The sequence below is a fragment of the Caretta caretta genome, chromosome 1, assembly GCF_965140235.1.
Source record: "Caretta caretta isolate rCarCar2 chromosome 1, rCarCar1.hap1, whole genome shotgun sequence".
NCBI classification, from domain to species: Eukaryota; Metazoa; Chordata; order Testudines; family Cheloniidae; genus Caretta; species Caretta caretta.
In genome coordinates this window covers 260,976,573-261,004,235 of record NC_134206.1, presented here as the reverse complement: position 1 = coordinate 261,004,235, position 27,663 = coordinate 260,976,573, and the positions used below count along the sequence as shown (strand labels likewise).

Genomic DNA, 27,663 nt, shown 5'->3' with positions numbered 1-27,663 from the left:
CATTAGCAGAACCAAGGTCAAGATGGCAAAACTGGAATAACAGGAATCCTGTAGAGATCAGTATTGAAACACACTGGTAGAGGTGAGGGAGAGGGAGTAATAGCACACCAGTGTGGCATTATGCTTGACTCCAGACAGTACTGACAGTCTTCAGTTTTGAGACTACTGAAATTCATCCAAACTGTACAACATATATAGGAAAAAGGAAGAAGTTGATTCTTTAAATTGGGCTGTGTTTTAAAAAAAAAATCCCCAATGTTCAGGCTGATCATTCCTTTCAGACTGAATTGTCAGATGGTATCCACAGTGAAATAACGTGTGAATAAGGTGACTGTATCCTGGTGTGAACTAAACCAATGTGGCTCTATGCCAACAAACGGAGAAAGATGGCCTGTTACAGGTACATTTATTTTCAGAGGTTTGAGTCCTGCCTTTATCCATATTATACGTGAGAATCTAAAAAGCATCAAGGCTATCCATCCATGAGTAAATAAGTCCACATAAAATTTTGTTAAATTATAAAATGAAAGTAAGGGAGGACTTGTGTTTAATTAATATTGCCAGGAGTTAATCCTGCTCAGACAATCCTCCTAAATGCTGCAAGTGTCATTCGAACAGAACTGGCACTTGGAAGACAGAGTACATAAGCCAATGTTTGATGTCATGGAAAAACAATCCAAGATATTTTTGCTTGTTGAATGCAAAGTTACAAGACATGAATGGTCAAGCTGACACAATACAAACCAACCAAAGCCAAGAGATATACAGTATTCAGTCTGCTGCTTCACCTTTCACTCTTCTTGTCATCCTAAATTTTCCAGCGTTTTACATGCAGTCTATATAATATACAAGATCTCATGCTGTCCAGATACACCAACAGAAGACCAGAAGTACTGCAATTCTTGGTCACTCTAGGAATGAACAAAGTGTAATGTGGTATCTATGCAAAGATTGACTTCCAACAGACAGCAGATTATACCAGCTCCTATGGGCATGGGAGTTTCAGATTGGTCCACCTGATGCAACTATTGCCTGGGGACCTGATGCAACTATTGCCTGGGGACCTTAACAAGGGTCCCAATGAGAACCATTGCTCCACTGTAACATTAAAGACTTATGTGCACAGCAAGTCCAGCTGCTGATTATCAAGAGGAGATGCCACTCTTACATTTGGGCTAATGCAGTGGTTCTCAACCTTTTTTCATTTCATTAAAAATTTTACATGGAGGTTCGAATCCCTTTGGAAATCTTAGGCCTTGTCTACACTGGCAAATTTCTGTGCAGTAAAGCAGCTTTCTGTGTTGTAACTCCCAAGGTGTACACACTGTCAAGCCACTTAGTGTGCAGAAACTGCACAGCTGCAGTACTGTAAAAACCCCCACCCCGAGAGGCGTACAGCTTTCTGTGCCAGGGCTACAGCACTGCGGTGCCAGTGTAGACACTGTGGTGATCACAGCGCTGCAATTGGCCTCTGGGAGGTGTCCCACAATGCCTGTTCTCGCCTCTCTGGTCATTGGTTTGAACTCTACTGCCCTGCCCTCAGGTGACCAACCATTATCCCCACCCCTTAAATTCCTTGGGAATTTTGAAAGTTCCCTTCCTGTTTGCTCAGTGATGTGTGCAGTGGTCTCAGCACATCTTTCCAGGTGGCCACGCCTGCTCTACGCACCAGGCAATCCCCTGCTTGGAGCAATGCCGAGCTGCTGGACCCCATCAGCATTTGGGGAGAGGCGGCTGTCCAGTCCCAGCTGCACTCCGGCTATAGGAATGATGATACTTAAGGACAGATTTCAAGATGCATGACAGAAAGGGGCCAGGACCATGACACACTTCAGTGCAGGATAAAAGTGAAGGAGCTGCAGAATGCCTACCACAAGGCGTGGGAGGCAAACTGCCACTCCGGTGCTGCACCCATGAGCTGCTGGTTCTACAAAGAATTAGCTGCGATACTCGGTGGCGACCCCACCTCCACTGCAAAGGCCACTGTCGATACTTCGGTGGCTCATGTGCCAGTCGAGAGTGGACCGAGCCAGGAGGAGGAAATCTTGGATGAGGATGTGGAGGGGGACGGGGACCCAGAGGCAGGGGACGACTTGGAGGTCAGAGGAGACTAGCCAGTCACAGCTGGCGGATCTTGACAAAGCGCAAACAGGACAGGAGGCCCCTGGTAAGTGGCCCTGATTTTGGGAATTGCTGAAGTGAATTGTTGGGGGCAGGAGGGTTGCAGAAAGCAGGCTTGTGTGTGTATGATGTGCATACCACCACATGCCTAGTCTGAGTGTCAGAACAGGATGTTGTTTGACTTCCTCATTTCACAGAAATCTGCCTCAGAGATCTCCAGGAAACTCTTATGGAGATCCTGGACAATCCGCTGCAGCAGGTTCTTTGGCAGAGCTGCTTTGTTTCTTGCCCCATTAAGGGTAACTTTCCCATGCCAGTCTGCCATCATGGGGGGAGGGGATGGGGAAGGGACCATTGATGCACACAGGTGAGCCACATAAGGGCCAGGGCAAAAGCTGCAATCCTGGAGAAGACCCTCCCTTGATTCCCTGCTCACCCTCAGCAGCGAGATATGTTCCATAATGAACATAGCCTGTGGAAAATGTGGGGACAGGAATGATTATAAGGCCCCCCTACAGTGCTGGCTCTCACCAAGAGCCACGTGCCCAGTGTACAGTATGGTCCTGGACAGGGCCATCCCTAGCAATTCTGGGGCCCTATGCAGCCCCGCCATGGGGGTGTGGGGCCCCAGGCCTCTGTGGGGGGTGGGAACAAGGGGAATGGCCCCAGACCTCCCTGGAGGGGGAAGGCCTCCATCGGGGGACAGGGGGCGGGTGGGAGAGTTGGCCCCAGGACTCCGTTGGGGGGGGGGCTAGCTAGCGGCGTGGCTGGGGCCGGGTCGCTGCACTTCTCGCCACCAGTGAGTGCAGGCCCAGCCCTGCTGCACTCCTCAGGGGAGTGTGGGGTGGGCTGGGGCAGAGCAGGGGCAGGAAGAGGCGGGGCTGGGAAGGCCTGGGGTGGGGCGAGCCGGAGCAGGGGCTGGAGCATCATGCAGCTGTACAGGGTACCAGGAAATTTGGTGCTGCAAATTTCCTGGTGGCTTATGCAGCTGCGTACTTTGCATTTGGGTAAGGATGGCCCTGGTCCTGGAACACTGATTTCCCCTGCCCCTGCAGTTACTCACCACTCTGGGTGTCTTGTGGCTCATGTGTGCTTGACTGGGGTCAGCCAGTTAGTGACAGGTATGTGAATAGTGGCTGTATTTTAAATCAGTGGTCTCTGTGTTGCAAACAATACTGCTTCTGTAAAATGTTGCATTTTGGCTTCATAGATATGACCCTGGGAGCCCAGCCTCCCGCTTTATCAGTTATCAGTGGCCATGAAGAACTAAAGAGGACTTTCTGCGTGCGGTCATGATGCACTCTGCGGCCGAAAAACAAGAATTGAAGAAATGGTGGGACTGCGAGAAGAGGGACCAAAAGGCGAATGCGGTGCTCCAGAACAAAGCCACGGAGCGGCTCTTAAACATTCTGGAGCGCCAAGCGGACATGCTCCAGGCGCTACTAGCACTGCAAACTGAGCAGCTCCGTGCCCGCCCTCCCCTGCAGCCGCTCTTGCAAAACTCTTTCCCATGCGCCCCCCAGACCCCGCCAACACACGCTTATCAACCTCCTGGCTTCAGTCTGTACCCGCTGCATTCCACTCCTGCCCCATCACAGTCCAGTCCTGTGGACTCCCAGTACCCACTGTACTCATTACCCATCCCTCTGCAGTTTGGCCCTGCCGAAGCACAGTACCAGCTGCACTGTACTCCAAAGGAGAAGGTTGGATATGATACCTGGACATACACAAATCTTTAACCATCCCGGGACCCCACCTTCTCCTGGGACCTTCCCTTCCCTCATCCCTCTCAGTGCTGAAGTGTTTTTTTGTTTGTCTCTGTCCTCCAGTTGTTGTTTTTTAATAAAAGAATTGTTCTGGTTTGAAAGCGATCTTTATTCCATTAATTGAAAGCAAACAGAGCACTGCAAAGCAACAGGCAATTTTCTTACACCTTCATAGTGCATTGTCTGCACCAATCACGATCACCTCCTAGCATTACAAGCACTGCACTCCTGAACATAGTAACAAATATTAGTGGCTTTCAGCTTCAAATTGCTGCCTCAAGGCATCCCTGATTCTCATGGCCCCGTGCACCGCCCCTCTAACAGCCCTGGTCTCTGGCTGTTCAAATTTAGCCTCTAGGCGCTGAGCCTCAGCGATTCAGCCCTGAGTGAAGTTTTCACCCTTCCCTTTACAAATATTATGGAGCATACAGCATGCAGCTCTAAGCATAGGAATATTGCCATCAGCGAGGTCCAGCTTCCCATACAGACAGCGCCAGCGGACCTTTAAACGGCCAAAAGCACACTCAACAGCCATTCTGCACTTGTTCAGCCTGTTGTTGAACCACTTCTTGCTGCTGTCAAGGTGCCCCGTGTATGGCTTCATAAGCCACGACATTAAGGGGTAGGCGGGTCTCCCAGGATCACAATGGGTATTTTGACTTCCCTTATGGTGATCTTCTGGTCCAGAAGGAAAGTCCCTGCTTGTAGCTTCCTGAACAGACCAGTGTTCCGAAAGATGCATGCGTCATGCACCTCTCGGGACCAGCCTGCATTAATGTCAATGAAATGTCCATGGTGATCCACAAGAGCCTGGAGAGCCATTGAGAAATATCCCTTCTGATTAATGAACATGGTGGTTAGGTGGTCGGGTGCCAGAATTGGAATATGCGTGCCATCTATTGCCCCTCCGCAGATAGGGAAGTTTATTTGTTCAAAGCCATCCACAATGTCATGCACGTTGCCAAGAGTCACAGTCTTTCAGACCAGGATGCAATTAAAGGCCCTGCACACTTCCATCAACCTGAGTCCAACGGTTGACTTTCCCACTCCGAACTGGTTAGCGAACGATCGGTAGCAGTCTGGAGAAGCCAGCTTCCACAGTGCAATTGCCACGTGCTTCTCCAATGGCAGGGCAGCTCTTATTCTCATGTCCTTGTGCCACAGGGCTGGGGCAAACTCATCACACAGTCCCACGAATGTGGCTTTCCTCATCCAAAGGTTCTGCAATCACTGCTTGTCATCCCCGACACGCATGACAATGTGATCCCACCACTCAGTGCTTCTTTTCCCAGCCCAAAAGTGGCGTTCCACTGCGTTCAGCACCTCCATGAATGCCACAAGCAATCTCGTGTTGTAGCTATTATGCATGGCGAGATCAATGTCACACTCCTCTTGCCTTTGTAGTTTAAGGAATAACTCCACTGCCACTCGCGATGTGTTAGTCAGTCTGAGCAGCAGGCTGGTCAACAGTTCAGGATCTATTCCTGCAGACTGAAGAGGCAGGGCGCGCAGTACCCTTACCGCTGAAAGATGGTGCCAAACGTGGACGGAAGCACAGGGATTGCTGGGATGCGAAGCAGTGCATCATGGGTCATTGGGACAGGACCCAGGATGCCCCACAACCCCCTCTGCCTTCCCATAGCTCTTAGCGGCAGAAGAGGAAGAGATGCTCTGTGGGATAGCTGCCCAGAGTGCACTGCTCCGAATACTGCTGCAAGTGCCGCAAGTGTGAACACGCTATTGCACAGGCAGCTGACAGTGTGAACAAACAACAGCAGTTTCCCTTCAGTGCTCTCTAAGCAGTGCTGTAACTGCCAGTACTGTAACTCTGCCAGTGTAGACATACCCCTAGACATAGTCTGAAGATCTCCAGGGGTCCACAGACCAGAGGTTGAAAACCGCTGCTCTAATGTGTGGTCACCTGTTGGCAGACATACTGCTCTGAGGCACTGTAACATCTTCAGATAGGGCTTGATATTTATAGACCATATGTGCTGTAATATCTAAACACCATAAGTGTGTAGAGGCTGGAGTTTCAGTTCAATTTATTTCTTGGCTGATAGGGTTTTAACATTCAGACTAGTTTCTTAGTAAATTGTATTGGGGAACTGAAGATGAATATATCGTCATGTTTCCCACCCCATACCTGCTGACCTCTCCTTTTTCCTCTCATCAGACAGAAGATACAAACTATTCCCCTTTCAGAAACACTTCTAATGCTCCAGACACACATGTCCTGCTGATCCACCTCTCAAATCCTTAGGACACTGAGCAGTTCTCAAGTGAACGACACCTGAGAACTGAGTGTTCTTAATCTGGTTAAGTCAGATTTAACAGGTAATTTATTATAGCCAAAATAAATTAAAAAGGCAGTCAGGATGATATAAAAGACAATAGTATCATTATCCAGTCTAACAAATTCAGGCTTTACAAGCCATCCGTTATTACACCAACACTGGTTTGCTCTTCCTAACATTGTAATATTGTCTCCAAATAGACATGTGTAGATATTGTCCCAAAATCTTTGTTATGATTAATGCTTGGTCTACACAAAAAAGTTAGGTTGACCCAGTTATGTCACTCAAGGATGTGAAAAGTCCATACCCCTGCGTGACATAGTTAAGCCAATTTAGCCCGAGTGTAGGCAGTAAAAGAATTCTTGCATCGATGTAGCTACCAAATCTCAGGGAGGTGGATTACCTACGCCAATGGGAGAACACCTTCCTTCACAATAAGTAGTGTCTACGCTGAAGCTCTGTGGTGGGTGCAGCTGTGCCACTGTGGCATTTCAAGTGTAGATAAGCCCTCTGTCTCTCCCCCCTCCCCAGTTAGCTGGAGGGAAACAACATTGATTTAAAAAATAATCTTAAAATTAAATTAGTTGCAGCATAGATGTATACAGTGTGTATAACTCACAGTGCCACTCACCTTCCTCCAATCACAGGAAATTGATAGCTCAGGATATAGCTACCTAACCCTAATGGATGATCCCAGCTCAGTGCTCCAGGGGAAGGTGACTTCTTCCGGGAGATTCTTACCAGTATGCCCAGGGATGGAGGTGAAGAATTCCTTCCTGACTCCCACATCTAATGGTCATTTAAATTCTGTGCATGTGAACAAGAAGAATGATAGCTAAGCATCTAATTTCATGTATACCCCAAGATACCATATCCCATATCTGGCTTTCAAACTTTCTTAATAGTTTTCTGGCATAGTGCTAATTTTGGGCCTGATTCTCATTTACACTGAAGTCCTTTTACATCACTCTGGCAAAGTAAAGGCACCTTCCAGTGGGTGTGAACTGCTTTTACATCCACTTTAAGACCTCTTTAAACTGTCAAAATGGGGTAAAGCAGCCTTAGTGTAAATGAGAATTAGACCTAATGAGTTCAGTTACCTGTGACTGCCTCTGGCTTGCAATGTATACTGTAGGTGTGCCATGTCGAGGTGACATGTTCTGTGCAGTGGGGAGCCCTACTGGGGAGTTTATGTATCCAAACTGCAACAGCTTCAACAGGAGAGACTGAGGGAGACACATAAGGGTGCTATTCTGGGAAGTGGGAGACTCCTGTTCAACTTCTTTCTCCTCATCAGACAGAGGGTGGAATTTAACCTGGATCTCTCACATCCTGGAGGAGTGCTTTAACCACTGATCTAAAATTTATAAGGGCATTGTCACCATCATCTCCTCCTCTTGAATGGACCTAGATTGGGAAGGTGTGATTTGAGCACATCTGCTGGATTGGGCCTTGCAGGTGACATAGGCAGGGGAATACTTATCTTCACCTGGTTTGAGTATCCTGCTGGGATGTAGGAGTGAGATTGGCATTTGGTCACCTAGAATGAGATGTTTCAGAGTAGCAGCCATGTTAGTCTGTATCCGCAAAAAGAAAAGGAGTACTTGTGGCAGCTTAGAGATTAACAAATTTATTTGAGCATAAGCTTTCATGAGCTACAGCTCACTTATGCATCCGATGAAGTGAGCTGTAGCTCACGAAAGCTTATGCTCAAATAAATTTGTTAGTCTCTAAGGTGCCACAAGTACTCCTTTTCTTTTTCTAGAATGAGATGTACATATTCCCAAAGGCAGAAACGTAGGCACCGAGGGAACTTTTACACCAAAAATTTAGGCACTGAGTGAATTTAGGGACTTACAGTGTTAGGTGGCAGCTGAGTGGGGGTTTTGTGGATCCCAATCGTGCCTAAATTTGAGACTCAGGCCTCTAAATCTGGTGTTTAGGGACCTAAATCCCATTACAGACTCGGGCCATTGTCCCTCCATCATAGTATTTGAGCACCTAGTACTGGAAGTGAAGAAGAAATACCATATATTCAATGATAATAGCAGAGAGAAGCTTTGCAAATATTCCTTGGGATAATTAACCCCTTCAAGTGTTCAGGACCTTGGTTTTATGTCTCATGCAAAAGACTGCAAGGTCAGCACCTCCTAGGGGTGTTGGTGCAGTACTGACTCAAAGAGAAGCACATTACATACTGAATCATCATCACCACCACTTCTGTAGCTGTAAAAATTTACTTGGAAGTTTTCAGTTTAAGAACAGACTGGTCCTGGTCCTAATTAGCTTGTGAGAATGATTGAGAGCACAGGTCAAAGAGATATATTAAAAGTAGGGCTGTCAAGAGATTAAAAAAATTATTCACGTTTAATCACATGACTAATCACGCTGTTAATAATAGAATACCTTTTATTTAACATTTTTGGATGTTTTCTACATCTTCAAATATATTTATTTCAAATACAACACAGAATACAAAGTATACAGTACTCACTTTATATTTATTTTTTATTACAAATATGTGCATTGTAAAAAACAAAAGAAATTGTATTTTTCAATTCCCCCATTACAAGTACCATAGTGCAATCTCTTTATCATGAAAGTTGAACTTACAAATGTAGAATTATGTACAAGAATAACTGCATTCAAAAACAAAACAATGTAAAACTTTAGAGCCTACAAGTCCACTCAGTCCTACTTCTTGTTCAGCCAGTCGCTCAGACAAACAAGTGTATTCCTATTTGCGGGAGATAATGCTGCCCGCTTCTTGTTTACAATGTCACCTGAAAATGAGAACAGGTGTTGCAAGATATTTACGTGCCAGATGTGCTAAAGATTCGTAGGTCCCTTCATGCTTCAACCACCATTCCAGAGGACATGCATCCATGCTGATGATACAGGTTCTGCTTGATAACGATCCAAAGCAATGCGGACCAATGCATGTTCATTTTCATCATCTGAGTCAGACGCCACCAGAAGATGGTGGATTTTCTTTTTTGGTAGTTCAGGTTCTGCAGTTTCTACATCAGAGTGTTGGTCTTTTTAGACTTCTGAGAGCATGCTTCACACCTCGTCCCTCTCAGATTTTGGACAGCACTTCATATTCTTAAACCTTGGGTCGAGTGCTGTATCTATCTTTAGAAATCTCACATTGATACCTTCTTTGTGTTTTGTCAAGTCTGCAGTGAAAGCGTTCTGAAAACAAACATGTGCTGGGTCATCATCCAAGACTGCTATAACATGAAATATATGGCAAAACGCAGGTAAAACAGAGCAGGAGACATACAATTCTCCCCCAAGGAGTTCAGTCTCAAATTTAATTAACACATTTTTTTTTAAATGAGCATCGTCAGCATGGAAGCATGCTTCATGCTTGCTGGAATGGTGGTCGAAGCATGAAGAGGCATACAAATGTTTAGCATATCTGGCACATAAATATCTTGCAATGCTGGCTACAAAAGTGCCATGCGAACACTTGTTCTCACTTTCAGGTGACATTGTCAATAAGAAGCGGGCAATGTGATCTCCCGTAAATGTAAACAAACTTGTTTGTCTTAGCAATTGGCTGAACAAGAAGTAGGACTTAGTGAACTTGTAGGTGCTACAGTTTTACATTGTTTTGTTTTTGAGTGCAGTTATGTAACAAAAAAATTCTACATTTGTAAGTTTCACTTTCATAATAAAAAGAATACACTACTGTACTTGAATGAGGTGAATTGAAAAATACTATTTCTGTTTTTACAGTGCAAACATTCGTAATAAAAAATAATATAAAGTGAGCACTGTATACTTTGTAGTCTGTGTTGTAATTGAAATCAATATATTTGAAAATGTAGAAAAACATCCAAAAATATTTAATAAATTTCAATTGGTATTCTATTGTTTAACGGTGCGATTAAAGCTGTAATGAATCATGATTAATTTTTTTAATCAAGATTAATTTTTTGAGTTAATCGCATGAGTTAACTGTGATTAATCGACAGCCCTAATTAAAAGGGCTTAATTTATTTTAGTACCTATTCTTTCTGTCAGTGTGTGTGCGCTTGACATAAACTATTGAATTGAAGGGAACTGGCAGTTCCTAAAAGATGTAATGCTGGAGGCTCAACATCAAGCAGAGGAAAAATAAGAAGAGCCACAAGAGGCCAATGTGGCTGCACAAGGAGCTTTTTAGCTATCCAAAACCCAAAAGGGATTCATACAGGAAATGGAAGGAGGGGCACGTCACCCAAGGAAGTATACATGGGAATAGTGTGAATGTGTAGGGACAAAATCAGGAAAGCCAAGGCAAAGAATGAGTTACAGCTGACAAGAAATGTTAGAGACAACAAGAAGGGGTCTTCAAATACATGAGACAAAAAAAAAGAAAGATCAAGGACAGTTGTGGGTCCGCTGCTCAATGGAGAAAAACTGGTAACGGAAGATGATAGGAAAGCAGAGCTGCTCAATGCCTACTTTGCTTCAGTCTTCTCACAAAAAATAACATGTGACTGGATGACTAGCGAAGTTACCACAGACAATAAAGGAGAAAGGATGCAGATCGAGATAAGTAAAGAACATGTTAGAGATCTTCTGACCAGTCTGAACGAATTGAAATCAGTGGCCCAGATGCTATTCACCCGAGGGTACTGAAGAAATTAGCTGAAGAAATCTCAGAGCCCCTGGCAATAATATTTACAAACTCATGGATGACAGGAGAGGTCCTGGAAGACTGGAGAAGTGCTAACATAGTGCCCATCTTTAAAAAGGGGAAAAAGGAGGAGCTGGGGAACTACAGACTAGTCAGCCTCACTTTGATATCTGAGAAGCTACTAGAGCAATGTATAAAGCATTCAATTTGCAAATACCTGGAGGATGAAGAGGTGAGCACTAGCAGCCAGCATGTATTTCCTAAGAACAAATCGTGCCAAACCAGCTTCATTTCCTTCTTTGGCAGGGTAACTGGTTTGATGGATAGGGGGAATGTGGTGGACATAATATACCTGGACTTCAGCTAGGCTTTTAACAGTTCCACATGACATTCTGATAGGTCAGCTGTAGAAATGTGGGCTTGGCAGAACTACCATTAAGTGGTATACAATTGGTAGGGCCAATGGACCATTTTGGTCAATTTCACAGCCATAGGATTTTAAAAATCATAAATTTCATGATTTCAGATATTTAAATCTGAAATATCATGCTGTTGTAACTTTAGGGGTCCTGACCCAAAAAGGGTTTCTGGGGTGCGTGTGTAAGGTTATTGTAGGGGGGTCATGGTATTGCCACCCTTACTTCTGTGCTGCTACGGGTGGTGGCGCTGCCTTCAGAGCCGGGCAGCTGGAGAACAGTGACGGCCGGCCGGGAGCCCAGCTCTGAAGGCAGTGCCGCTGCCAGCAAGAGTGTAGAAATAAGGATGTCAAGGCATGCATGGTATTGCCACCTTTACTTCTGCGCTGCTGCTTTCACAGTTGGGCCCTCTCCAGCCCAGAAGCTGCCATTCTCCAGTCACCCAGCTCTGAAGGCAGCAGTGCAGAAATAAGGGTGGCAATACCATGCCGTGCCATGCTTACTTCTACACTACTGCTGGCGGGGCACTGCCTTCAGAGTGGGGCATCTGGTCAGCAGCCGCCGCTCTCTGGCCACCCGGCTCTGAAGGCTGTGCAGAAGTAAGGGTGGCAATACCGTGACCCTCCTACAATAAACTTGCAACCTCCATCCCCCACTGTGACTCCCTTTTGGGTTGGGACCCCCAGTTTGAGAAATACTGGTGAAATCTGTATAGCATAGGGTAAAAGTACACAAAAGACCAGATTTCACAGGTGAGACCAGATTTCATGGTCCGTGATGCATTTTTCACGGTCATGAATTTGGTAGAGCCCTAATAATTGGTTAAACAGCAGCAAACAAAGAGTAACTATTAATGGAATCATGTCAGGTTTGGGGGAGGTCTCAAGTGAGGTTCCACAGGGATCTGTTCTGGGTCTGGTGTTTAACATCTTTATTAATTACCTGGATGTAGGAATAGAGAGTATACCAATTATATTTGCAGATGACACAATGCTGGGGTGTTGACCAACACTTTGGAGGATATGCTAAAATTCAGAGGGATCTTGATAAATTGGAGAACTGTGCAATAGACAACAAAATGAAATTCAACAAAGACAAAGGTGCTACACTTAGGGAAGAAAAACCAAACACACAAATACAGACTGGGGGATAACTGGCTTGGCTGCAGCACTGCTGAGAAGGATCTGGGAGTTGTCATAGATCACAGCCTCAACATGAGTCAGCAATGTGATGCTGTTGCAAAAAAAAGCAAATGCAATTTTAGGTTGCATTAACAGAGGCATACCGTGCAAGACAAGGGAGGTGATAGTACTTCTTTACTCAGTGCTGGTTAGGCCTCAGCTGGAGTACTGTGTCCAATTTTGGTCACCAACATATAGAAAGGATGTAGAGAAAGTGGAAAGGATCCAGAGGCAAGCTACAAAGATGATCAAAGGGATGGAATGCAAGCCATATAAGCAAAGGCTGAAGAAACTGGGTATGTTTAGTTTGGAAAAGAGGAGATTAAGGGGGGACATGATAGCAATCTTCAAATACCTGAAAGGCTGCCATAAAAAAGATGCATAAAAGTTGTTCTCTCTTGCCACAGACATCAGGACAAGAGGTAATGGGTTCAAACTACAGCATAGCAGATTTAGATCAAATCTCAGGAAAAACTTCCTAATTGTAAGAACAATAGGACAATGGAACAGAATGCCGAGGCAGATTGTGGAAGCTCCTTCACTGGAGGTTTTCAAAAGGAGGCTGAATAGCTATCTGTCTTGGATGGTTTAGACACAACAAATCCTGCATCTTGGCGGGGAGTTAGACTAGATGACTCTTGAAGTTACTTCTAACCCTATGATTCTACTGTACTTCTGTCTAACACATCAATTACTGTACCCTGGGCAAAACAAGAGCTACTGCATATACCTGATGTGACATTACACCCCATATTCTTCATAAAAATATTGTTATGATATGAATATGGCATAACTAAGATATGTTTTATGCAAGATTGGTCATGTATCATTGGAAAGGTTATCCAATTTGTATACATATATCATTTCTGTATCTGAAGTTAGGAATATTGATTACGTAACAATTACAACTGTGTGTGTACTTAGGGAACACCCACCAGACAGTAGGCAATCATCCTCAATGGGCCATTAGGAAGAACAATAAGACTTGGAAGATACTGATCTCCCACCTTCCTGAGATGCTCCCAGCGTTGCTGCTTTGACACTACAGGGTCAGGTGATCATGTCACCTGGTACTAGACACCCCCCCACCCCCATCTTGGGCTTTCTGTGTTTTTCCATTAAGAGTGGATGTTAGATTGGGAAACAAAAGATTCCTGCCTTATGTAAATTCTATTTAAGGCTGGGAAGTAAGTCAATCAGGACTTTTCCCCATTGCCTCCCTGTCCAAGAAGGAAGATTGCAAAAAGCATCTGAAGGAAAAGGAACTAAGCTGAGGGAAAGGCAAGGGCTGAGTCCAGGCTGACACAGGGGTCCAGTCTGTAAAGAGAAACTACTGGAACTGTAAGCTACAGAAACTCTGCAACCTGCCTAAAACAACATTTAGGGTAGGAAATTACATTTTGTAACCTGTTTCTTTAGTGAATTAAGCTTCGGTTGCGTGTTTTGTTTTATTGCTCAGTAATCAGCTTTGTTCTGTTTGCTAGCCCTTATAATCACTTAAAATTTACCTTTTGTAGTTAATAAACATTTCTTTTTTATTTCAAAACCCAGTTTGTGCAATTCATATCTGGGGTGGGGGGCAAAAAGCTGTGCATATCTCTCTCCACGTTGAGGGAGAGGGCAAATTTTTATGAGCTTATGCTATGCAGATCTTTCTATACAGTGCAAGACAATATTATTTTGGGTTTATACCCCAATGAAGGTGTGCACATGAATGCTGGCCATTCTCCTAGCTAAATCTTCCAACACAGAGCTTATTTCAGTCTGTGTCTGCAGCTGGGTGTGGCCTTACCTCTGTGTGTGCTGGAGAAGGTTTGAGAGCCTAGTACAGCAAGAACAGGGTGAGGAAACCCAGGCTGGTGGAAAGGGTGGGCTCAGTGGGACTGCAGCACATCAGGTGGAACCCCAGGAAGGGGATTTCAACCTGTCACACTTGACACATTGCAACATCCCACTGTGATTTCAGTGGAAGATGAGGCAATAAATAAACAGCACAGCAGCTGGAGTGAAGGACTAACAACAAAGCTGTTGCTGAGAGCTATACGTGTCTAGGGAGGAAAAACTACACCCCTCTAGCCAAATATTTCTAAAATGTACTTAAAAAATTGAAGCATCTTTCAATTTAAGGGTTGGCAATTAGCGACTGAATTTATGTACAAATTCTGAAGTCCTGGTACTAAAAATTTTAAGTAGCCATCATTCTAAACTCAGAAAAATCTAGGTTAACACTGAGAATACTGACATTTTCTAAACTTCCAGTCACATGAATAGTTAGAAGGTGTTTCTGTGCATGTACACAATGTCAAAAGGGTTAATAATGCAAAACCCATCTCTTTTTAACTACAATCCCGGTATAAAACAACATGACTTACTGTCTCTCAGACACCTCTCACTTACTTTAACAGCACAAATTCCCAATACTTTAGTCACAGATTAATCTGTGGTGTCTAAACCATCATCACAAACACTACAAGGAAGCCTACAACCTAACTGTTTGCTAACTAACTTGAACTAACCTGAAATTACCTGTATTAACTTGATTGCTGGACTTGTTTAAAGAAGACACAGATATCTGAAATGTACTGACCCTATAAGGCAGGGGTGGGCAAACTACAACCCGTGGGCCACATCTGGCCCGCCAGCCAATATAATTTGGTCCTTGAGCTCCTGCCAGGGAGCGGAGTCTGGGGCTTGCCCCACTCCCGCACTCCAGCTGGGGAGCTTGGGCCAGGGGCCGCTCCATACATGCATGCTGCGGCTCCGCGCAGCTCCCGGAAGCAGTGGCATGTCCCCTCCTCCGGCTCCTAAGAATAAGGGCAGCCAGTGGGCTCCACATGCTGCCACCGCTCCAAGCACCACCCCTGAAGCTCCCATTGACCAGGAACTGCAGCCTATGGAAGATATAGGGATGGCGCCTGTGTATAGGGCAGCGCACAGAGCCGCCTGGCTGCACCTCCGCATAGAAACCAGAGGGGGGGACATGCCACTGCTTCCAGGAGCTGCTTGAGGTAAGCGCTGCCCAGAGCCTGCACCGCTGAGCCCCTCCTTTGCCCCAGCCCTGATCCCCCTCCCACCCTCTGAACCCCTTGATCCCAGCCAAGAGCACCCTCCTGCTGGAAGTAGAGCTGTGCAAATAATGGATTTTTTGGTTCACTGGCAATTCTGGAAAAAATCAGAAACAAATAATTTTGGATTTAATTTAATTTTTTAAAACAATTTCCTATGAAGGAAATTTTGAAATAAAACTGTTTTTAACAGGAAAAAAAATCAACTGTTTTGGAATGTTTATTTCAACACAAACACTTCAGCTAAGCCAACATGAACTCACAAAACATTCCAGTGTCACCGAATCTGCATTTTTTATTGAACAAAGTTTCACATACCTGTGGGTGGAAGTGCTTTGCATTGCTGTACAGAGATATCCGTTAGCTGATCCACTGCGCTCGTGAGCTCCAAAGGGAACCCCCATCCATGCCTTGTCAGTTTTAGGAAAGTTACTGAATGGCCCTTGAGTGTAAAAGATTGTCCACAGAGAAGCTGCCAAAATATCTAAACAATATTTACTCTTTTACCCACAAAATAAGGGCATCAAATGAAGGTGTTTTCTCTCAGTGCTCTCTCCCATTCTCTCTCATTTTTACATACACAATCCCACTCCTATTTTATCCTGCCATGTGAAATCACAATACTGAATATGTGATATCACAATTTTTGCCATAACCCCAGCAAGAGAATCATGATTCATTGCAGCACTAGACAAGAAAATAATTTTTGATTAATTATTAGTTAAGCCAGGCTGTTAAAAGATATAACCGGGGAAAAAAGCTAATATAAAAACAGTCTGAAATGGTAGCAAATAAAATAAAAATTATTAATGACAATATCATTTCATCATCTCATATTTTTTCACATTTGTCTCTGAACAAAGATCTCTTTTAGTGGCTTGTGGTCTTTAAAATTTGTCATTATCTTTTCAAATGGTCTCTAAACTCCTGTTTAGTTCCTTGTGATGTGCAGCACATGTCTGCCATGCTGCAGTAATAATATTCCTTTTAAATAGTAATTAGAAGGTTTGGTAGGAGGGGAGGGGATGATTCTGGTACTGGTTTGCTGGGCATTCATTTCTCTGTATAATTTTCACATAAGCAAGCAGAACGACCCTGCTTCTTACATTCATTTCACCAGTTTATAAAAGAAGGCATGTTTTACACACTGGGGATATAACATGGAAGGCAGTAGGTAAGAATAGGAGGGCTGTGCTGAATTTTCAGTCCATCTGGGTTTGTCCATTATCATAAAGAGTTATAAAAGCTGTTAGTATTCAATCCCAGTCATTGGCAGGTGGCATTGCAGTTAATGGACCAAATGAGGCTTCAGAGGCATTTTTCTACCCAATTAACTCCAGAAAATTTAACACCTGTGTAAAACTCATTTTTTTCTTTTGCCAAAGTAATTTTTTTTAAAACATTTCTTTCTTTGACAGACTATTTTCCTAAGGCAGCATCTGCGCCACAGCAAAACCAGCCTTTTCAGTCACCAGGGAAAGCGGCAACGGCCCAAGAAATGGTGGCACCCCAAATCATTGCTAAGAAGTCATCAGAGGTAAATGCTATAGGGAACAATGCTACTGTTGGAGGAGAGGGGTTGAAGGATGCCTAAATCAGTCTGTTCTGATCCTTATGCTATTTATTACCATGGTAGTGAACAACAAGTAGCAGAGAGCAGGTCAGAAACACACTGGAGTTTTCCAAATTAGGATGCGATCTCAGAGCCAGCTTTATGATTTGTGGGTCCCCAAACTCCTGGAGTTAGGGGAATTATGCTGTCCACCATCTCCCCACTCTAGCCCAACCGTTGGAAGAGGCTGGACAAAGAGACTGGACATGACTTGCTAAGTCTGTATAAAGCTCCCCGAAGTGAAGGTTCCCAGCAATCTTCAAGGAAAACTCCAGTGTTGTTTTTAAAATTTTGTATCAAGAGAACATCAAAGCTGTCTTCTTAAAATTGACATTAAATATTAAAAAAGGTACAACTCCATGAAGAATGCCATTATCTTGCTAACGGGTAGAAATTAGGACAGGGAGCAATTTAGTGTGCATTGAAATCAGCCAGGAAACACTGGATTGTGAATACCAATTTTTGGTAAATTTAAAATAAGACAAATTTTTCAGGTAAACATAATTTTGTTTGAACTTAACTTGCCTTACTTTATTTTACTGCAAGATAGCATCTAGGAATTTCAAATGGAGATAAACTGAAGCCTCCCCCTCGGAGAAATAGCAGGCAGCTGATCTGTCCCCTTCCCTTCTTTTCAGCTTTGTATTCTTATACCAGATCATGCATCCTTTACCTCTGACCTCAGTACTAAACTCCACCCATATTCTCTGCTCTGCCTTCCCGAGTCCCTACAGCCTGACTTCATCAGTCGAACTGTAAGGCACCCACAGCTCTCGAACCTAGTCCACAAGGTTTACAAATGAGACTCTTACCCCATGTGCCACTGCACTCCAAGGTCAAATAAGGAAACTGCAGCTGAAACCCCACCAACAGGGGCTATATCCACTGACTCAGCAGGATCAGCTGACTAACAGTAGACTGCTGATTGGACACTTTTTAGCATGAGGCTTCCTGTTCTTCCCACACTCCTTGTCTGAGCAACTAGTCACTAGGCCTGCAGCTGACCAGACTCCTGAGACTAAGTTCCTGCTTCCTCGTCTGGTTCCCACTGTTCCTCACCTCGTTCCTTTTCCTGCTCCATTATCCTAACTCCAGTTATTGACTCTGGCTTCTTGACCCTTAGTGCGCTTCTGGCTCTGGTTTGATCCTTAGCATGGCTTCTGACTGACTCCAGCTGTGACCCTTGGTGTGACTCCTGACCCCAACTCTACTCTGGACTCCGACCATTAACTCAGACTGCCCATGTTATGGGCCCTGACAGTTAGCTCAGACCCTCTCAGTCTCTTCCAGGACTTGTTGCTGAACCCCTGGACCGAGTATGGACATTAGTGGTGCTCCTGCCTCACCAGTGCTCCAGGGGCTTGTGAGTCTGTGGAAACAGATTACTGTCCTCCAGGCTGAGAACCAGAGACACAGGGATCAAATACGGCATCAGCAAATTGCTCTGTGTGGGAACAAGTAGCAGCACTTGGAACAACTGCAGGTACCCACTTATCTCCCCTTATGACACCAGGTTGGGTGACCAACCCCAGAGTTCCATTACCAGAGAGATACGATGGTACCTGTAGCAAGTTTTGCAAGTTGATTACCCAGCGCAGACTCCTATTTGTGCTCCAGCCGCAGGAATATGCCATGGAAAGGATCACCCAGTGCTGACAAGATAGGATTCTTTCCTGCAAATATTTGCCACTATTTTTGAGGACCTGCATAAAACTCGCATGGCAGAGACTGCCTTACGTAAGCTTTGGCAAAACTGTGGTCAGCCCCTTCCTGTGTCACGCAGTTTAGATGCTTGGCCACAGACATTGCCTGGGGAATGATGTCACACTCCTCCATCAGTTTCAGCTCAGTCTCTGTGACAAATGAAAGGACAAGCCTGAACAGGTAGACTCTCCTGCCATGCTGAAGGCCTTAATGGACTTGTGTATCAGGATAGACATCAGACTTCATGAACGACAAATGACATGCAGGAAGCCCCCCTCTATGTTCCACACTTGCCCAATGTTCATCCCTCATACTCAAGGAAGTCTGGCCCTAGTTGAATCCATGCAGATAGGTGTGGTGCAGTCCCACCTGACCCAGAGCGAGTGAGAGTGCTGGAGACAGGAAAACCTCTTTTTCTACTGTGGAGAAGCAGGACAGGAGGTATCCATGTGCCCTGCCAAAATCTCTGCCAGCCCAACAGGGCAACAAAAATGATTAGGGGTATGGAACGGCTTCCGTATGAGGAGAGATTAATAAGACTGGGACTTTTCAGCTTGAAAAGAGATGGCTAAGGGGAAATATGATTGAGGTCTATAAAATCATGACTGGTGTAGAGAAAGTAGATAAGGAAGTGTTGTTTACTACTTCTCATAACACAAGAACTACCAAATGAAATTTGGGTCACCAAATGAAATTAATAGGCAGCAGGTTTAAAACAAATAAAACGAAGTATTTCTTCACACAATGCACAGTCAACCTGTGGAACTCCTTGCCAGAGGATGATAACAGCGTTCAAAAAAGAACTAGATAAATTCATGGAGGATAGGTCCATCAATGGCTATTAGCCGGATGGACAGAAATGGTGTCCCTAACCTCTGTTTGCCAGAAGCTGGGAATGAGCGACAGGGGATGCATCACTTGATGATTACCTGTTCTGTTTATTCCCTCTGGGGCACCTGGCACTGGCCACTGTCGGAAGACAGGATACTGGGCTAGATGGACCTTTGGTCTGATCCAGTAGGGCCGTACTTATGGCCCAGGCTCAGCTGGGGTCTCGAGCCTGGGCACCACCATTGAAAGATCCCAAGGTTCTGGTCAACTGGGAGCCCATCATTCTTCCTTACGTCGACCAATTCCCCTGCAACTGCAGATCCTGCAGGACAGACAGGCCTTTCCCATGCAGTGGGCCCCAGTTGACTCGGGAGTGGGGGATAATTTAATGGATTTCTCTATAGCTCAGGTCCTCAGCCTTCCAATAAAACCACAAAACACCACAGATGAGATAGAAACAGTAGACGGGTTCCCACTGATGTTGGGCCCAGTTACTCAAGAGACCGCATCTTTAAAGTTGTGACTGGGGAACAGCAGGAAGTCCTACAATTCACTCTTATTAGTGTCCTGCATCTTACCTTGATTTTGGGACACCTGGCTAATCTGGCATGACCCCCATATTCTGTGGTCGCAACACATTATCTCTTTCCCATTGAGCTTCTCCCAGTTCAAGAACCTGGAATCCTAGAACCCAAGCTGGAGAAACCCAATTGAAGAACCCAGAGGCCCATCCACATGGTGGCAACTCCACTGGATCCAGAAACACCAGTTCTCCATGCCTTCCCATAAAATACCGAGACTACCAGGACATCTTCGAAAAAACAAAATGCACGCACACAGTATCCCTGCATCATGATTTATGGTTGTCCCATAGACCTGTGAAACCAGAAAAACCATCACCCCACATACAGAAACCGCACCATTTCCTTTGTGAATCTGTCTTGCCTTGATTCTGACCAATAGGGAGGAACTGGTAGCGAATCTGAAGGTGAAAGGCAATTTGGGTGACTGTGATCACGAAATGATAGATTTAATGATTATAAGGAAAGGAAGGGAGTGAGAACAGGGATAATGGATTTCAAAAAAAGCAAACTTTAACAAACACAGAGAACTGGTAGGTAAGGTCCCATGGGAAGAAAATCTAAGGGAAAAAGGAATTCAGGGGAGCTGGCAGTTCCTCAAGGAGACAATAGTAAAGGCACAAACTGCAAACTATTCTGATACAAAGGAAGACAGGAAGAATAGTAAGTGATGCATATGACTCCATCAGGAGCTGTTTACAGTCTTTACTATAAAGGTTAATGATGACTAAGGATAAGATTCTGTCACGGAGGTCACAGACTCCATGACTTTTCAGGACCTCCGTGACTTCTTCTGGGGCGGGTCTGGAACAGCTAGCCAGCGGCCAGCCCCAGGGCTGCCAGAACAGCTGACTGGCAGCCAGCCCCGGGGCTGCCGGAGCAGTGTCTGGGGTGGGGTCAGTCCCCCTGGGGCTGGAGCTGCAGCGGTCAGCCCCTGCCACAGGAGCAGAGTCTGTTTTTCTCCCTGCCCCCCAGATCATTTTTAGTAAAAGTCAGGGATAGGTCGTGGGCTTCCATGAATTTTTGTTTAGTGCCCATGACCTGTCCCTGACTTTTACCAAAAATATCTGTGACAGAATCTTTACCTTAATGATAACCAGATACTCAATACAATTAATATTGACAACCAGGGGGAAGGAACGCAGGCCAAAATAGGGAAAGAACAGGATAAAGAATATTTAAATAAGTTAGATGTATTCAAGTCAGCAAAGCCTGATGAAATTCATCCTAGGGTACTTAAGGAACTAGCTGAAGCAACCTCAGACCCGTTAGCAATTATCTTTAAGAACTCCTGGAGGACAGGAGAAGTCTCAGAAGACTGGAGAAGGGCAAACATAATACCTGTCTTTTAAAAGGGGAATAAGGTGGTCTATAATTCCCCAGGTCCTGTCAGCCTAACTTTAGTACCTGGAAAGGTACTGGAGCAAATGATTAAACAATCAGTTTGTAAGCACCTGGAGGATAAGGAATAGTCAGCATGGATTTGTCAAGAATAAATAATGCTTAACCAACTTAACTTTGGACAATCCAAGACTTGGCATGCAGTAGCCTGCTTATTCTGGTGGCCACAGAGGCGGGATGATGTCTGATCCTACATCAGGTTCTGTGACACCTGCGCTTGGAGTAAGACCTTTTGAAGCAAGCGTTTTGTCCTCCTGATACAGTATGAAAACCTTTCCCGACCCTGGTCACATAAAACCCTTGATTTCTTAATAGAACTACCAGAATCAGAAGGACACAATACTATACTCACAATAGTGGAGGAACTTACCAAAAAGGCCCACTTTATACCGTGCATATGCCTCCCAACTGTAGAAATTACTGCAAACGCTTAATTATGCATTTTTTCACCTCCCTGGCCTTCCTGATCATCTTACCACAGATTGAGGCTTTCAGTTTACATTCAGGGTTTGGAAGGAAGTGTTTTATGTCTTGGATGTCCATTTGCATACATCCACCTCCCATCATGCCCAGACATCTGACCCAATCAGAATGGGTCGACCAGGCACTTGAACAGTATCTACACTGTTTCCTGAACCACTGCCAAAATAATTGGGTTGTGTTACTCCTGTTAGCCAAATTCACTCATAACAACACAATGTGCTTCGGCCCAATTCAGTCCCTTCTATCTCAGCTATGGTTTTCATCCACAGTTCCACCCCTCTGTCCCCTTGTCCACAACAGTTCTTGCTGCCTCAGATCTGGTACAGACTATTCATAACACCCAGGCTAAATTAAAGGAGCATCCAGAAGCTGCCATAGCCTACGAACATCATGTTGACACATACCATAAAGATGAAGGTTGGTCAAAAAGTATGGCTGTTCACTAAATACCTACAGACCAACCAACCTATGCACAAATTGGATAATCAATACAAAGGCCCTTACACCTTTTAGCAAATCAGTCCGGTGACATATGAATTGCACTACTCCCTTTGTCCTGGAAGATCCATCTGGTATCTCATGTATCCCTCCTGAAACCTCTTCTCAATAATCTGTTTCCCTGCTGGTGCTACAGCTCCCACCCCCAGTTCAAATACAGGGCCATGAGGACTACATAGTTGGGGACATCATGGATTCCCAAATACACAGAGGAGCGAGCACTGTATTATTTGATCGACTGGGAAGATCGTGGGTGAGAAGAATGCTCTTGGGCGCCAGCTCATCATGTTCGTGCCCCTGCAAAACTACAGGGATCACCATGAAAAGCCTGACCCCATGGTTCCTAGGGACCAGCCTTGAGGGTGTGGGGGAGAAGTAGTGTAAGGCATCATCCAATCCTGCGGGGTTGCCAAGAGGGAGAGCCATACCCCCTGCACCACCACCCTGCAAGGCCAGACAAGGAAATTAGTTGATATCCCTCAACAGGGGCTAAACCTGCTAACTCAGTTGCATCACCTGACAAGCAGCAGGTTGATGATTGGACACCTCTTAGCATAAAGGTTCCTGTTCCTGCCTTACCCTTTGTCTGAGGGACTAGCTGCTAGGCCTGCGGCTGACCAGACTCCTGAGATCATGTTCATACCTCCTTGCCTGGTTCCCGCTCCTTTTTGTTACCTCACCTTGTTCCTTTATTTTGTCCCTCATTCTGACTCCAGTTATTAACTCTGGGTTCTTGGTGTGACTTCTAATTCTGTCTCCAGTTTTGACCATTGGTGTGATTTCTGGCTCCAACTCTGGTTCAACCCTTGCTGTGGTTTCTGGCCCCAAAAGAATCCCACCTATTCTCAGAAATAAATTCCAGCCTGCAGCCCGATTTATTATTAGTAGTAATAGTACTGCCATGGCACCTAAGAACCCTAGTCATGCAACAGATCCTGATTGTGCCAGGTGCTGTACAAACACAGGAGAAAAAGGCAGTCCCTACCCCAAAGTGTTTGTCTCATCCTTGGGATTTATCTGGTAGGGAAGTAATCCGATTGGAGATCACTGTGTTGAAGAAGCAGGGAAGGGAAGAGGTTAGAGGCATGCCATTTCTCAAGGAATGGGTTCCAGGTTCTCTCTGCAATTGCCAGCAATGAAAATAAAGAAATACAAGTTACATTAAACCAAACACTTACACAACCCCCACCCCCTACTTTTACCTGACATCCTTTCTTAAATATATTCCAAAACACCTAAAAATAGCTTGGTTTCATTTCAGAATGAATTTCTTCTTCTCCTATAGTCAGAAAATGGCAGCTTCAGTGGAACGAGCTAAGAAACACATGTAGCTGTAAGAAGAAAAGGAGTACTTGTGGCACCTTAGAGACTAACCAATTTATTTGAGCATGAGCTTTCGTTTCCACAGTATGCATCCGATGAAGTGAGCTGTAGCTCACGAAAGCTCATGCTCAAATAAATTGGTTAGTCTCTAAGGTGCCACAAGTACTCCTTTTCTTTTTGCGAATACAGACTAACACGGCTGTTACTCTGAAACATGTAGCTGTAGTAAAGTTGAACTATCAAGAAGTATTTCTTAAATGTTATTTCTATTTCTAAGTTTTTGGATATATTCCATTTTGTTATGATAGGAAGCCACAGACATTGTGCTTTAAGCCATTCCCTGGGTCCCCTCTGTGATCAGCAAACAGTGACGAAAGCTGAGACCAGTACCCGTTCAGGACACATCCTACAGGGTCATCATGGTAAACTGCTGCTGGGAGGGAGATGCACACAGAGATCCAGAGTGCTTTACCCTTACTCACATTTAACATCATTTTTCACCATGAGTAATTCCATTTAAATCAATGGGACAACTTGTGGAATCAGGTACAATTCAGTGTGAGTAAGGGTATCCCAATCTGGCCGAGAGTGAGTCCAACCACCACATGGAAGCGGGATTATGCTATCTGGTTAAATTAGCTCTAGCATCTGGCCATCAGTCAGCAGACCTGATACCCACCTGGAACATGTTTTGGAAGGTCACTTATAAAAAAAACTTGTAAAATTGCAGTGATAAGTTTATTAATACAAATAAACATATCCCTGTAGACATGCCTGGGTATTCCAGGGCAAATACTCTTTTCTTTCTTAGTAAGGTCTTAGTCTGGTCTTAGTTATTTGATCTCTAGTCCCTGCACAAAGAGGTTATCTGATTAATATGTAGACTAACACACCTTTGTATATTTGGTAGCTTTATGAACTGCAACTTCACCTGATTAAACTGCTTGTTCTAGAAAGTCTTTTGACAGGGATCTTGGGGAGGAAGGTTTTCCTCATTTGGACCATTGAGGAGACATTGCTTTTTAGATCAGATGGATGAATCCTACACTATGTCCTTCAGTTGTGGGAAAGCGGGAGGGACACTGGTGGCCTAGGACTTTGATATATTCAAATTCATCCTTGTTCTGTCTTCCAAAATCAATTATATAGCGGCCGGGAGCAACTGCCTCTTCTGACTGGTGTTTACAGAAGTGAATACAGACTCTGAAAGGAGGTGTGTTCAGCCCTTGACCAGTGGGAGAACTACTGCATCCCTGCATGTAAGGGTGGCAATAGGAGGCGGAATAAAGAGGAAGAAAATCCTGGGAGGGGGAAATCCCATCCCAGAGGACCCATTTCTGTGTTCAAAGACATTTTTTTTCAAATGCACACTATATTGCTCTAAGGGGCATATTCTCTGGCCAGTGCATAAAATTCCCTGTACACTGAGGAGTGGAATATGCCCCAAAAGTTTTATGGAATCTTATGATGAAGTGGAACGAAGTCTTGTCTCTGTCTCTTCCCACTTACTCCTGGCTATTATTTCTGTGGCTCTACAAGGACCTGCTGTAACTGATTTGCTTCCTTCCCCATCCCAAACAAACAGTTTTCTATAAATGGTACCCCCTGCTTTGCAAAGAGGTTTGGAAATGATATTTTTCATTTTAAAAGCATTATCATAGCATGTTAATATCCCACAATCCCCCTGCCAAGCCTCTCCTCTTATTAAATGTCAGCAGCGCTAGCCACAGTCCAGCTCTCCCTCTGTTTAGCAAGCTGCTTTTGCAGTGAATGATGAAACCTGGCATGGATAAACAATAAATCTCATTAGTGATGCCCACATGTGCTGTGTAAGGGACTGTATGTGATCTACAGTACTAAAGGAAAGCACACAGTCTGATTACAAAAGAGAAATTGAGAAGGGTTCATCTCTATGGATGCTAAGTCAACACAGGAAAAGCTTGCACATATTTTTCAAAATGGCTTAACATAAATAAATATTTCAACCCATTCTGTTTTCCATGCACAGCACACTGGAATTTAGGAAAGTAGCGCTTTCAGACTCAAAGCCATACTTTCTCTTTTCTTATGCTGCACGCTTTCCTAGTAAAAAATAATACTTAGCACTTATGCAGGACTTTACAATTTAAAGTCACTGTCATTGGCTAATTAAACCTCACTGAGGCCCAGTGGTTGCCATTAAAAAGTCAACATTTATCCAGATACTGTACTGCATAATGAGCAATGATGCTGGAGATACTGCACTTATTTCCTGTTCTCTGAATAGAGAACTACCATGATTTCCAGCACTGTGGTGACTGAAGATGAATGCTGAATTTTTAACGGGGACCACTGTAAGTAATATTATCCTTATAGTACAGATTGGCAATCTGAGAGATTAGGTGCTTGATTCTCATTTACATGAAGGCCGCTTTTCACCACCGTGGCATTGTGAAGAGGTCTTAAAATGGCTGTCAGTGTAATTTACTCAACTTTAAAGCCTTTTCACACTTCCAGGGCTGCATCAAGCAGTCTTAGTGTAAATGAGAATCAGCCCCTAGCTTTGCTGCACATTGTCATTGTCATTCTAGATTAGAATTCAGGAGTTCCTAGTTTCTGGTCTTGTACTTATATCCCTAAAACTTTTTAACGTGGAGAAAGCTTTCAAATGTACCTCACAGAGGCCTTGTCTACACTGGAGAAATTTGTGGTGCTAATCACCAGAAGATGAAGATCACTGGCATAATAGCCATAGCTGTGCAAACAATCCTCCCACTACCACCTCACAGCACACTGGTCACAACTCATACAGCCTGCGTGGTCTTCTTTCTGCACTTTGTCAGAAAGGAGATAAGTTTGCCTGAAAACACTTATGAATACAAATAACACAACAAACAGCATGGAGTTAGTTGCATGCTGTTTCCACAGTGATCAGACTCTGATTTTATTCTGATTCTATCATCGGCATGTATCTAAGGAGGCCATTGTATCAGAACGCTGCCAGGTGGCTTGACAGCAAATGTGCAGGCATTTGTGGCCATCTGGGGCAATGAGGCGATCCAGGACAACCTGAAACTAGTCTTTCTTTCACACTACTTTAATGTATGACTGGGTACGTGAGCTACTGGGTACCAAGATGAGTATTGCTCAAGGTGGCAAAGAGTACTGAGAGAAGGTAAAGGAACTGAAGGTCCAAGAAGAACAAGGCTTGGGACAATTACAGTAGATCTGGTTTATGCTGGAAAATGTGCCCCTTTTACAACAAACTGGACTGAGTTCTTAGCATTCGCTCTCCTACATAGCCTGAGGTGCTTCTAGATAGCATGGAGGTTTCTTGCAGCACAATGGTGATGGAAAAAAGGAGAGCACAGGATCTGTGACATCAGGTGGACCAGCAAGACAAGGATCCAGACAAGGTGATTCCGGACACATTGCTGGAATCTCAGGATCCAGAGTTGGAGGTGGAGACTATGCAGAGACCATTTCTGCAGGACGCAGAACAGGAGAGATGGCCTCTACAGCAGGTATGCAGCTTTTTATTGTAAAATGTACCAATGGGAGTGGATTTTGTAGGCTTGAGGACAGAAGAATGGTTTCCAGGTTCCTATGAATGCTGTTCTGAGTGACTGTGGATAGGGGATAATGCCTCACGTAAGGTGGAAGTGTCCAACTCTTCCATTCTCTCCGCCCCTACAGAATGAGTGATAGCTACTGACCCTCTCCTCAGTCCACCCAGTTCAGTTCCCCTGTAATCCACCAAGGTCAGCACGTCCCT

The 27,663-nt window shown here is 44.6% G+C and overlaps 1 protein-coding gene and 1 long non-coding RNA gene across 2 annotated transcripts in view; one reads left to right on the top strand and one right to left on the bottom strand.

The window, feature by feature from the left end:
* ENTHD1 (ENTH domain containing 1) overlaps window positions 1–27,663 on the top strand; it is a 99,510-nt gene that overhangs the window by 39,735 nt on the left and 32,112 nt on the right. The window contains exon 4 of the mRNA XM_048834638.2: window positions 16,895–17,013. Coding sequence (XP_048690595.2) covers window positions 16,895–17,013 — 119 coding nt within the window. The remainder of the gene's footprint in view (window positions 1–16,894; window positions 17,014–27,663) is intronic.
* On the bottom strand, window positions 855–16,203 carry LOC142070518 (uncharacterized). Its single transcript, XR_012666378.1, has 3 exons — window positions 15,795–16,203; window positions 6,816–6,991; window positions 855–909 (listed from the first exon to the last, which is right to left on the bottom strand). It is a non-coding gene; the product is annotated as an uncharacterized LOC142070518 (long non-coding RNA).